This window comes from Pleurodeles waltl, chromosome 5, assembly GCF_031143425.1.
Source record: "Pleurodeles waltl isolate 20211129_DDA chromosome 5, aPleWal1.hap1.20221129, whole genome shotgun sequence".
Classification (NCBI taxonomy): Eukaryota; Metazoa; Chordata; class Amphibia; order Caudata; family Salamandridae; genus Pleurodeles; species Pleurodeles waltl.
The window spans coordinates 666,525,082-666,535,791 of NC_090444.1; the positions used below are offsets into that span (position 1 = coordinate 666,525,082).

General features: G+C 43.6%; 1 protein-coding gene across 1 annotated transcript in view; it reads right to left on the reverse strand.

Moving 5' to 3' along the window:
• HDAC2 (histone deacetylase 2) overlaps positions 1 to 6,880 on the reverse strand; it is a 169,529-nt gene extending 162,649 nt beyond the window's left edge. The window contains exon 1 of the mRNA XM_069234546.1: positions 6,727 to 6,880. Coding sequence (XP_069090647.1) covers positions 6,727 to 6,778 — 52 coding nt within the window. The 5' untranslated portion in view covers positions 6,779 to 6,880. The remainder of the gene's footprint in view (positions 1 to 6,726) is intronic.
• Positions 6,881 to 10,710: the final 3,830 nt, after the last annotated feature.

The window sequence follows — 10,710 nt, forward strand, 5'->3', positions numbered from 1 at the left end:
TACGCAAGGGTCGCTCCCCTGGAGGTGCAAATTGTATTTAGGCCATTTCTGCCCGCTTTGGGGGAAGATCGGCCGATTTTAGGTCAATCTGCCCCCAAGGGGGGCCCGAAACCACTATGCACCAGGGATCTTTATTTTTGCGCCATCACGCAAGGGGAGCGACCTTGTAGGCAAGGGTCGCTCCCCGGAGGGGGGGGGGGGGGGGTAAAATTTATTTTAGGCCATTTCTGCCCCCCCTGGGGCCTATTGTTATTAGGCAGAAACCTCTAGGCGCCAGGGCAAGGTTTTTTTTTTTTTTTTTTTTTTTAAAGAGATGGGGAGCGACCCCTTAGGCAAGAGTAAATAGAATTAAAACCCAAGGCAGGGTGCAGGTCATTTATTGGCTCTGGGTACCTAGAGTTCTTGATGAACCTACAAGCCCTATATATCCCCGCAACCAGAAGAGTCCAGCAGACGTAACGGTATATTGCTTTAAAAAATCTGACATTGCAGGAAACAGTTACAGAGTAAAACGTAGAGAAAAATTGCAGATTTTTTCACCTCAATTTCAATATTTTTTCTTTCAGTTGTTATTTTCTGTAGGAAAAACCTAACAGAATACACTAGTGGCTTAGGTTTGCCTCTAGGTGCTAGGCTTCAGTTGCCTCTGGAAAGACTTTATGTAGTGCTGCTGGAAGCTTAACAGTGTCTCCAGCGATTGGATTTCTGTTCACTCTCGTATTTTCACTATGAGAAAATGGAAAAAGAGGCCAAGCGACAGCTGGGGAGAGGCACTGTAATATTATTATTATTATTTTTTTTTCATAAGGTATGCAGCTGTTTTAAGTACCCTATTGGACAAAAATATGAAAGGTTTTTGGGGGGTAAGAAAGGATCATACCCCTTCATTCAGATGTTACAGGAATAAGGCTTTAACAACTGGTGTGGTATCTGCAGGTGGCATAAAACTCAGTGATCTGGTGCACTGAGTTGTATCTATTTTGCTGACAGGTGAGGTTTGGCACATGTAAGTTAGTATTACCAGAGCAAGCTAAGGATTTAGCAGATAAGACAATGTTGGGCAAGATTCTAAGCAGCAGCACTCCTTGAAACACAGGTAAATGCAAGTGCCAAATTGTTCTAGAAAGAACTGGGGCTTCCGGGTGTTTAGATTCAGGGAAAACTCTGCAAACCAATTTCCAAGCTTGAAGAGAATGTTTTACCAGACTGCCTCTGTTGTCCACTAAAGACTCTCTAAGGAGCAACTATGTGTTATCCCCATCAGATTTATTTGCCTTTCTGGACTGTGTAGAACCAGTTCCATACAGATCCACCATTTAAACACGTGTGAGAAGTGCATATTAAGTAGGTTCTTATACTTGAGAGTACTAAAGAATGAACAAAGAGGCAAGGACCACCATTATCATCAATAAGGTGCAGTACGTCAACCAGAACCTGCAGCATAGCAATTTGTGTGGGCTAATTTGAGGGGAAAGCCAATCTAGTATTTGAATAGGTCGCCTGAGAATGTCACCTCGTAATGGGGCATTGATCAGTTTCCTGATCATTTTCTTCAAGAATAATAATGGTTTTAGGTTCTGATGGTTTTACAGGTGCAGGAGGGGCTTTCTGAGCATAGGGTAAAAGGTGTGGGTTTTTTTCTTTTTAGATGTAGCCCATCTTTTTTCCAGATGGATGGATGGAACGGCATAATCTAAGACCTTATTCGAGGAAGCTGTGGGTTTACCAAGGTGTCTCTACCAATTAATTTGAAGATTGACCAATGTCAATATTTCCCATAATTAAGTTTGCCACATTTTATCTGCCACATTTGGGCACCTCGTTCAGTCAATTTAGGCAAAGAGATGGTGCTCAGTAAAGTAGTGCCCACCACCGGGAAGCACTGGAGCTTAGCCTGCTCCTCTGCAATATTTTGAAGTGCTCTACTTCAATACCTCGAAAAAGAAGCAATACATTGAAATATGGTGAGAAGATTATGTGACATAAGGGCACTTTTGGCATGTTGTCAAGGTGCTTCTGAAGCAGTGGGCGTAGCCACATCACAGAGGATAACATAGTTATGATCAAAACCTTTGCAGGGATCAACCCCCTCATCTAGGAACCTAGCCCTATTTGGAATATAGAGGTTACCTCATAGTCCAAATGACAAGGTACATTTCAAACGGTCAAAGTCATATGGATGCAATCACATCTATTCCATATTATGGACACCATATGGCACACCACGTTTGACACAGTTACTATCAACATACCATTTAGCATGGTACATGTCACCTCATACTGCAAGCTTACCATTATCGTAATCACAGTTCACTTCCCATTAATTATATCATAATATACACCTTCCTCAGTATTCACGCCACTGTGTATAATATACCACACAGCAATTCATGTTTCACACGGTACATTCTTACAATTCATACTACATATTAAGTCTGCCACATTGTACAGTCCACATTACACCAGATTAGAGTGCAAAAGTAATTGTCACCGGGGAAACTCTGTCTTTACTTCAAAGCACACACTTGGTGCAAGTTAAATCAGATTTTCAAGATTTACATGCGAATATAAACACAGGTTTACAGGGTTTCCTGTGAGCTCTATGTTTGCTTTAAATATGCCAATTTACAAAAGTTCTTAAAAACTCTAATTCTTTTCCACTAGAAAATGATTTAAATACTCATGCTAGTGATCTTAACCTCAAACAAATAAGATACTTTTAAAACATCTGAGATAAACACTGTGGTGGGAAGGTCACTGCTCCTCAGAATACTGGGCTTGGAGGATGTCTACAAAACTAGCTATTTTCACTTTATCAGCACCAAGGTGAAGTTTACTTCTCTGCAAAGAGCATTTGCCAAGGAGCCTAAAACTGATTTAAGTGGGGGGGGGGGGGGGCTGAGACTTCCCTTATGCTTATTCGACCAGCATATACCTGACAAGAGGAGAGGATGATGGACTTGGAAACGAATAGGGACGACTTCTTAGAGACAGGCACCTAACACTTAGCAACCTGCAGACTATAGATCTGGAAGCCCCTTCTTTGGGTATTTACACTTTTAGAAAAATAATCTCTTACAAGAAGTTATATATACATAACTGCATTGAAGATTGTTCTCCGACAAATCACAATTGATAAATATAACTTGTTACTGATCACCTGTGAAAATTACAAGCCCTTTTGATTTAACTAAACTGTGTATATTTACATATGAGGTATTTCAGCCATCTCTCTTCATCCATTGTTCTGTTGTTGTGTCATTCATGTTTTGCTTCTACCCACTAGAGTATACAGCAGAGGTCTCCAAACTTTTTTATGCCGCGCCCACCCCAGTGGAAAAATAAAAATAATTGGGGCCCCCTCAGAAATTTTCACAATTATTATATAAACATGGCAATGTTTAAATATGTCTAAACCTATTTAAACATTGCAGTTAAGTACTGTTACCTTTTTATAACTGCAATAACATGCTTCTGCTTAAAACAAAAGCCTGTTATCTGTATAATATTTATTTTGGCCAGAGTCTGGGGCTCCCCCTGGGATCACTTCAGGCCCCCCTAGGGGGGCCCGCCCCCCAGTTTGAAGACCTCTGGTATACAGTATGGGGCGGTAGATCCGCCTTCTTAATGACTGCTGGACTTCTCTTTGAGCAATTGCATTTTCCTCTCCCACAAGGAGCACATGCGCACACAAGCTAATTTACTACATTGTCAGAGATTTTGTTTTTATTTTAGAATTACTTTAGTGTGGTGTTTTTATTTACAGTCTGATGTGACAGCAGGATGCTTCTGATGCACATTCCATATCTATCATATCGCATCTCTTGCCAATACTGTTGTAAATTCCTTTTGGAATGTTTGATAATTTAAAGCTGTTCTGTATTAAGTAATCCCCTTTTTACTTTTTTTGTTTCTCTGTTTCTTTTCTAATTTAGTTCTTTCTTTCTTTGAGGATTCTGATGTATTATATGGTGTGGTTGTGTGACCTCACTGTGTAATTCACTCACAAGATTGTCTTGGGTCCAGGCAGGCTAGTTTTAAAACCCCTGGCTCAACCCCAGGTAGCTGTGGCTTCAAGCAGCAAGGCTTAAACAAAATGAACTAGTGTAAAGTATAAAGCATTTAAAAGCACAAACAACAAAATAACAAAGTCATACAACATGAAAGAAATCCAGCACCAATTAATAAGCATAGATTATATATTTTTATGAATTTTTGGACTCCAAGATGAGCAAAATCCACCAGAGGGATCCGGAGATATAGATTTTTAAAGCATAAACAAATCTCAGCTTTTTTAGTCCAAAAGTACAAACAAGCATTGGTAACGTTAAAGTTTGAAAAGTTGTGAAAAGTTTTTAAGAGTGATGTTTGATTTCACCAGCCCGGGCTAGGTAACCAGTTCTGACAGGAAGAAGGTCTGGGAGACCAATAACGAATATTTGGATAATTACCTGTTTACCAAAGCAGTCTCAAGTTCAGTTCCACGCTTTACATCAATATTGCCATAATATTTAACGGAGTGGTCCTGATGCTGAAAGATGCTCTGGAAGCTGTTCAGTTGACGGGATTCTCCTTGCAGTTATTCCATGATACATGGGTAAGGTGGGTGGCTTTGGTCACAGGGGTCCCTCTAAGTCCTCTTTGGGCCAGTATAAGTCCAGCAGCGGGTCCAGAGGATTCCTTTAGTGAAGGCTAGTGTCCATCTTTCTAATCCGCACTCTGATGACTGTAGGGCCGGCAGACAAGGGTGCAACGTTTGAGTTCTAAGGGGTGGTCTTCTTGGCTGCCCATTGGCAGTCAGCAGTGATTCGAAGTGGGCGGCTACTGATTAGCCAGTCAGGCTACTTCAGCTTTTATGGCCCTGGCGCTAGAACAAGGGATTAGCAGACTCACCTTTGGAGTCATGTTTTGGTCTGGGGCTCTGAAGCAACTTTTCCATGCGCCAAGCACCACAGGCACAGTTCTCTCTTGACTAGCCCAAGGAGCAGCAGGTGCAGTTCAGTGGTTGGTGCAGCCTATCTTGCCAGTTACAGGGGTCAGCAGGGTAGTCCCTCTTCAGACCTTTCTCCAGTCCAGATGTGAGCTGAGGCTCAGGGTGCCATATTTATACCCAGAAAGTGCCCAGGTGGGATGTGGTACTTAGCAAAGGGGCCGTCAGGCTCTCTCCCGCCTTCTGACAACTTCCAGCTATGTATGGCATTTAACAATCCCAGAGTGCACTCATGTGCCCACTCTCATGATGCCTGAACCCTTCCTCCGTCATGAGGAGCTTGGTAGCCCATTCTGTGGGCTACATGCTACTCAGAGATTCCAATACTGTAAAATGGCTCCATGAATTAGTTGAGCATGTATTTAAGAGTGCTTAGGAAGAAAGGGTTTATAGAGGGATTATGGAGTTGACACTACACATTTTATAACAATAAATATCTAGCTGCAGCCATCAATATATTTAAAAATACATCTGGCTAAAATCGAAAAGTACTTTAACAAAACCCCACAAACTTAACATACTTCCCATCTGAAAGTGTATGCTTGTTGGCACCAATGGCCAGCAAGCAAATACGTCCACTTCAACCTCGTATTCCATTGTACCAAACGGGGCTAAGAGGGCGACCAGTACTTATTGCTGATCAAACAGCATGGCTGCCATCTGATGTGTGTGTGTGTGTGTGTGCTTGGTATGTCAGAGCTCCATGAGCGCAGCTGTAAAAACGGGGCCGCGGCAATTAAATCGTTTATTTCCCGTTCGTCTTTGTCAATCTAGTTGCACAGCGTGCGACCAGGGCAGCAACAAAGCGGCTTTGAATGCCATTTCTTTGGCCGAGGAAATTTTAGGAACCAAACAAATGTAGGCACCGGTAGACCAGGGCCTATTCCAGTCCGCCACCAACATCCCCTCTCCCTTCTGCGAAGTCAGTGTCAGTTTGAGACACAGGTAGACCCACAGCGCGCGTTAGTTGTCATCGGGGGTCTACTGGGCGTGACTGTTGTCAACTGGGGTTGATCTAACTTCGCATGGGTACCATGCATTGCTACTCTGCACCGTGCCCTATAGGCTATAATCACCATAAACTACGCAATGCAATATATAGTCTGCACTGCCCCATATGGTCTACGTCGCACCAGACAGTATATTCCGCTGTGCCATGGTTTACGCTGTGCCACACGTCCAGCACCCTGAAATACGTAACACGCCATGCCTATCCTACCATGCACTAAAGAAAGGGCGCAATACAGCCTAAATACTTCGACAAGCCATGCAAACCAAATCGTGCCCAGCAATGTCCTGGCACGAGAGGAACACCTTACAGTGCACCATGCCCTGCATCCTGAACCGTGCCATGCGGGCTTCTATGCACGGAAAGCAAGTGTGCCCTGATTCCCCCAGTTTGATTGCCCAAAGTATGCAGGAAATCCACAGTTTTTAACAAAGCATAGGCAGAGGTTGGGTCGCGGCCTGCAGGCAGCTGGGGAGACAGGGGTGCACGGCGGGTGGGCAAGGATGAGGACACGCCACACAGAGCGCTGCAGGCCGCTGTCTCACACCGCGGGCGGTCAGTTGTTAGCCCGCTGCTACCGGATTCTGCAGGGGGTACACTTTTGTACACTGTAAACATTACACAGAAGCAGCGGCAAACACGGGGCAAAACCTGCCCTCAAAGCCTCAGCAATCAGCCAGCACCAAGTCTGCTCCCGTGAGCAGCACCACCCACCGATAAAACTCACCATCATAGTAGTAGCAGACTTTCTTCTTGGTGCCCCCTTGACTGTACGCCATGAATCCCCGTACTGCTGTTGCTGCTGCCGTGAGCTGGTACCGGCGGCCGAAGGAGGAGGGGTAAAAACTCACCACTGCCGCCAGAAACTGATCAGTTGTCAAGCACTACTCATCGTCAATATAGGCCCGAAACAGGCCTTGCCCAGCAAAACGACACCAACGCGTCACAAAAACACAAGACGACAAAGACCAGCAGTAACCACCAACTCCATAATGAACCCACTTTGACTCTTACCACAAATTATGTGTCAGGACCGGAGGCTCCGATTATGCTTCTCTTTCCATGCTTTATTTTTTTAGCAGCCAATAGAAAGACAAAAACAAAGATGTCACCTCCTGTGACAGGCTACATGACCGCCATTGAGTCCAGCCCTACATAAGCCCCCTCAGTCAAACACACTTCCTCTTTCTTTGCTGCTTTGCAGCCAGTTAAGTGCCATTGTTTATTTCTCTTGAATATTACTATCGTGGAGCGTGCACAGCGTTATGGGTGTTTTTAATTATATTGCCCATGTGCACTGCGCGCTCTGCTGATGTTATTGCTACTTTTATTGTGCACGTCATTTTGGAAGCGTTATCCTCCCAGCAAGAGTTTTTTCTAAACCCTTGCATTTTGCTACGTGGAGTGGGAGTCTGGAGAGCGAGGAAAGTGCGTTATGCCTAACGCGCTGTCCTCTTTCTATCTTGTTGTTTTTCCTCGCACGCATCTGCGTCTCGACTGACTTCGTTCAGCTTTTATTCACTAAGGGCTCTGAACACCTGTGAGACGCGTGTTCTTGTCTCAGAAGAATTTACTCCTGCTCTCCGTTATACGCCTGAGAGAGCGTAGTTTATGTATATAAACTATATTAGAGCAAAATATCTATATTAATGTGTGACGATACTGCATAGAAAACTGTAATAATAGCGAATTTGCTTAAACGCACACCTGAATTATGACCACAGTAAATGGCCATCCATGTATACGCAAACTAATAATGATGAATAAAATGTTTATGGTAGGTTCAATTAAGCTTATATTAACGTTCCTATTGTTGAAACTGTATTGAAATTCTTCGTAGGCCTTAAGTTAGCGTGAGCTGCAGTTTAGCTGCTCGGCTCTCATATTGAATGCATTTTTCCTGTTCCAGTGTGCTGACTCGCAAAGGGCCATGACCCTCTAAATGTTCTTTTTCTTCAAACTTGGAACACTAATGTATCCATGTCGAATCCGTTCTCAGGCGCATTTTGGTACCCTGAAATAAATGTTTAAACATATTGAAACAAGTGTAGATTAATGTTATGTACAAGGTCACTTAGACCGGTGAACGATGAAAACTGCTGACCAAAGGACGTGCCAAGAGATGCCAAAGGATGAAGTAACGCCAGATGTGCTACCTCCAAAGACGTCAATTATGAAGACCAATCAAAGAACCATGAATTAATGTGGGGTGACAATTGGGATTACGAAATGCTAAATTTGATAGGTTCAAGATAGTGGGGTATAGTAAGTGTCCAATAGAATTTTGGGGGAATGTACTACGAAAAAGGGATAAAAACCCATGTCACAGAAGGGTCATTGGAATTAGGTAGGGAATGCTATCGATTCTATCCAAAAACTCTGTCACTCTGTTTGGTGACTTGAGACTTATTAGAAACCATCATCTCCCATAGACTGCCCTTTTACACTTATCCTCCTTATGAGGGAAGTGCCCACTTTTGGCCTTTAGTTGAGTCCTGATTGATGGCGCTTTGACTGATGTCCTGAAGACGAAGATTGAACCTGTGTGCTGACCTAACCTTTGGAGGGTAATTATGACAATGCAATTGTAATTTGTCTGTTTACTTTTCCTTTCTAGGTACCAACTGCTAAATTTTGATAGAGACCATTGCTAGATGTTTTCTAAATTGGTGTTCTAAATTGTTTTGCATGAAGCCCAACATGCCAATGCTAATCAGTGGTTAGGATAGGTGATAACAAAATTGACGCAAATAGACAAACGACTGACGTTATGCTATGTTGAACTGACACGTGTTTGACACTTTGCTGTATTCATATCAATGTTTGCGCCATGTTACATTCTGATGTTTACGATTCTTGCCTTATTGAAATCTTACCAAAGTTGCCATATCGTAACTATGCTATTGTGTTTCTTAGCTTTGAGATTGACGCATCTAATTCTAGATTGTAACTAATAGGGAATAAACTTCATAAAATTCTATCAAAGGTGTGGTTATTCATGGCTGGAAGGTCATGGTTGCGTTGTCAATTTGATTAATGTCTTTGACCAACGAAAAATGTATTGTGGTGATAAATATTGATAACATAATTGATATATTGATTGACATATTGATTATCTGTCTCGTCCTGCGGTGTCTCTCAACTGGGTCAAAAGATTCATTGGCCTAAAACAAGTCCTAATGTGTAATAAATTAACATAAAAGGACGCGTTAACACGCTCACTCATTTATACAGTTGGGCTGTAATAATTATAACTAGGCTCCGCCTTATTTGAATTGCCACTTTGTGGTAGATATATTTTTCCTGTGTTTGTCCTGTTATATCAGCAGGCCTCCCTCCACACTTTATTTTTGGCTTTGGGATTTTTTCCCTGAGCACTGTCTGCTTTAAAGACTGTCAGCTTTGCCTCCCCACTTCATTGGAAGTCATTATTGGCAGATTGTCTGCCCCCCTTAAATTCTCACTTGTGTGATCTGATATTGTTCATTATGGCTGGCTATAGAGGAGACTCTGGGGAAGGCACCTTTTATGATGATCCTGATGGGTACTTTGAGCAAGACCTTGTCTATGCCCTCAATGCTGGTGTTAGGCACACTGTTAAGTTGGCCTTGGCCCAAGCCATTCAGCCAATTAAGCATCACTCGTTGGGTTTTGCAGAGCAGCAGGGTTGGATGCCCCATTCTCGCAGCCAGGCAGAGCTCCCCTTTTCACAAGATCCCAGTTCAGCCTCTGTTGCAAATCCTCATCAAGCTGACTTTGACCAACGTTTGCAAGCGATGTCTACGGATCACGATTATTCTTTGTCATAATGTGTACATCCAAGAGATGTGAGTAAGGAGGATTCTGATTCCTCGGCTTCTTCACAGGCTCCAGAAAAGGACCCTGATTCTCCTCCATATAAACGTAAGGCCAAATCCTGGCACGCGGAAGTGCCTTCTCAGCCCCTTAAGGTTTTAACTTTTGAACCAGCGGATATCATCCATCCTAGATCTTCCTCCTGGGCTCCGCCTTCTGAGGTGGCTGAATACTCTCAGGCACACTTTCGCCTTAGCTTTGATAAGAACGTCCGATCTCGCATGAGGTCAGAATGCCCCAGACCTGATTTCTCCTCCTAGGTCTCTGAGACACCAAAGATTGACCCCACCTTGGTAACGTATCTGAAAAAATTCAGATCCTGATCCGAAAAAGGGCACCACTGATCGTGGCTGGCGAGGTTGTCAAGATAAAATCCTGGAATTGGGTTTCCAGACTAAGGAATCAGGGGTCTCGGTTAACCCGGAAGTTCTGGTTGGTTGGGCCCAGAGGACCTCATGTTTTTTGGGTAATGCAAACTGTGTCATCTTTTGTGAGAGGCGGTGCTCTATTCTATTCAAGATGGTTCCCAAGCTGACGGATCTGACCTCGTCTGAATCAGGTCCATTGGCTCAGGGTCTGCTTTTTGGGTCTCCTTTCCTCAAGGAACTTTCAAAGTTCGCCTCCACCTATGTCAACCTGGACAAGGCGCAGGAATCCATAAAAAAGGTTCTTCGCCCCCTTTTTAACAGTGTCAGACACTATAGAGGGCGAGCCTTCGGCCGCAATTACTATCAAGGTCCTTCACGTGGTTTCTACCAACATCCCAGAGGAGGCTACCAGGACTCCACCTCCACCTTCTATCCCACAAGGTCCCGTGGAGGTCGCAACCGATTCCAGAGAGGGAAATCCAAGGGAA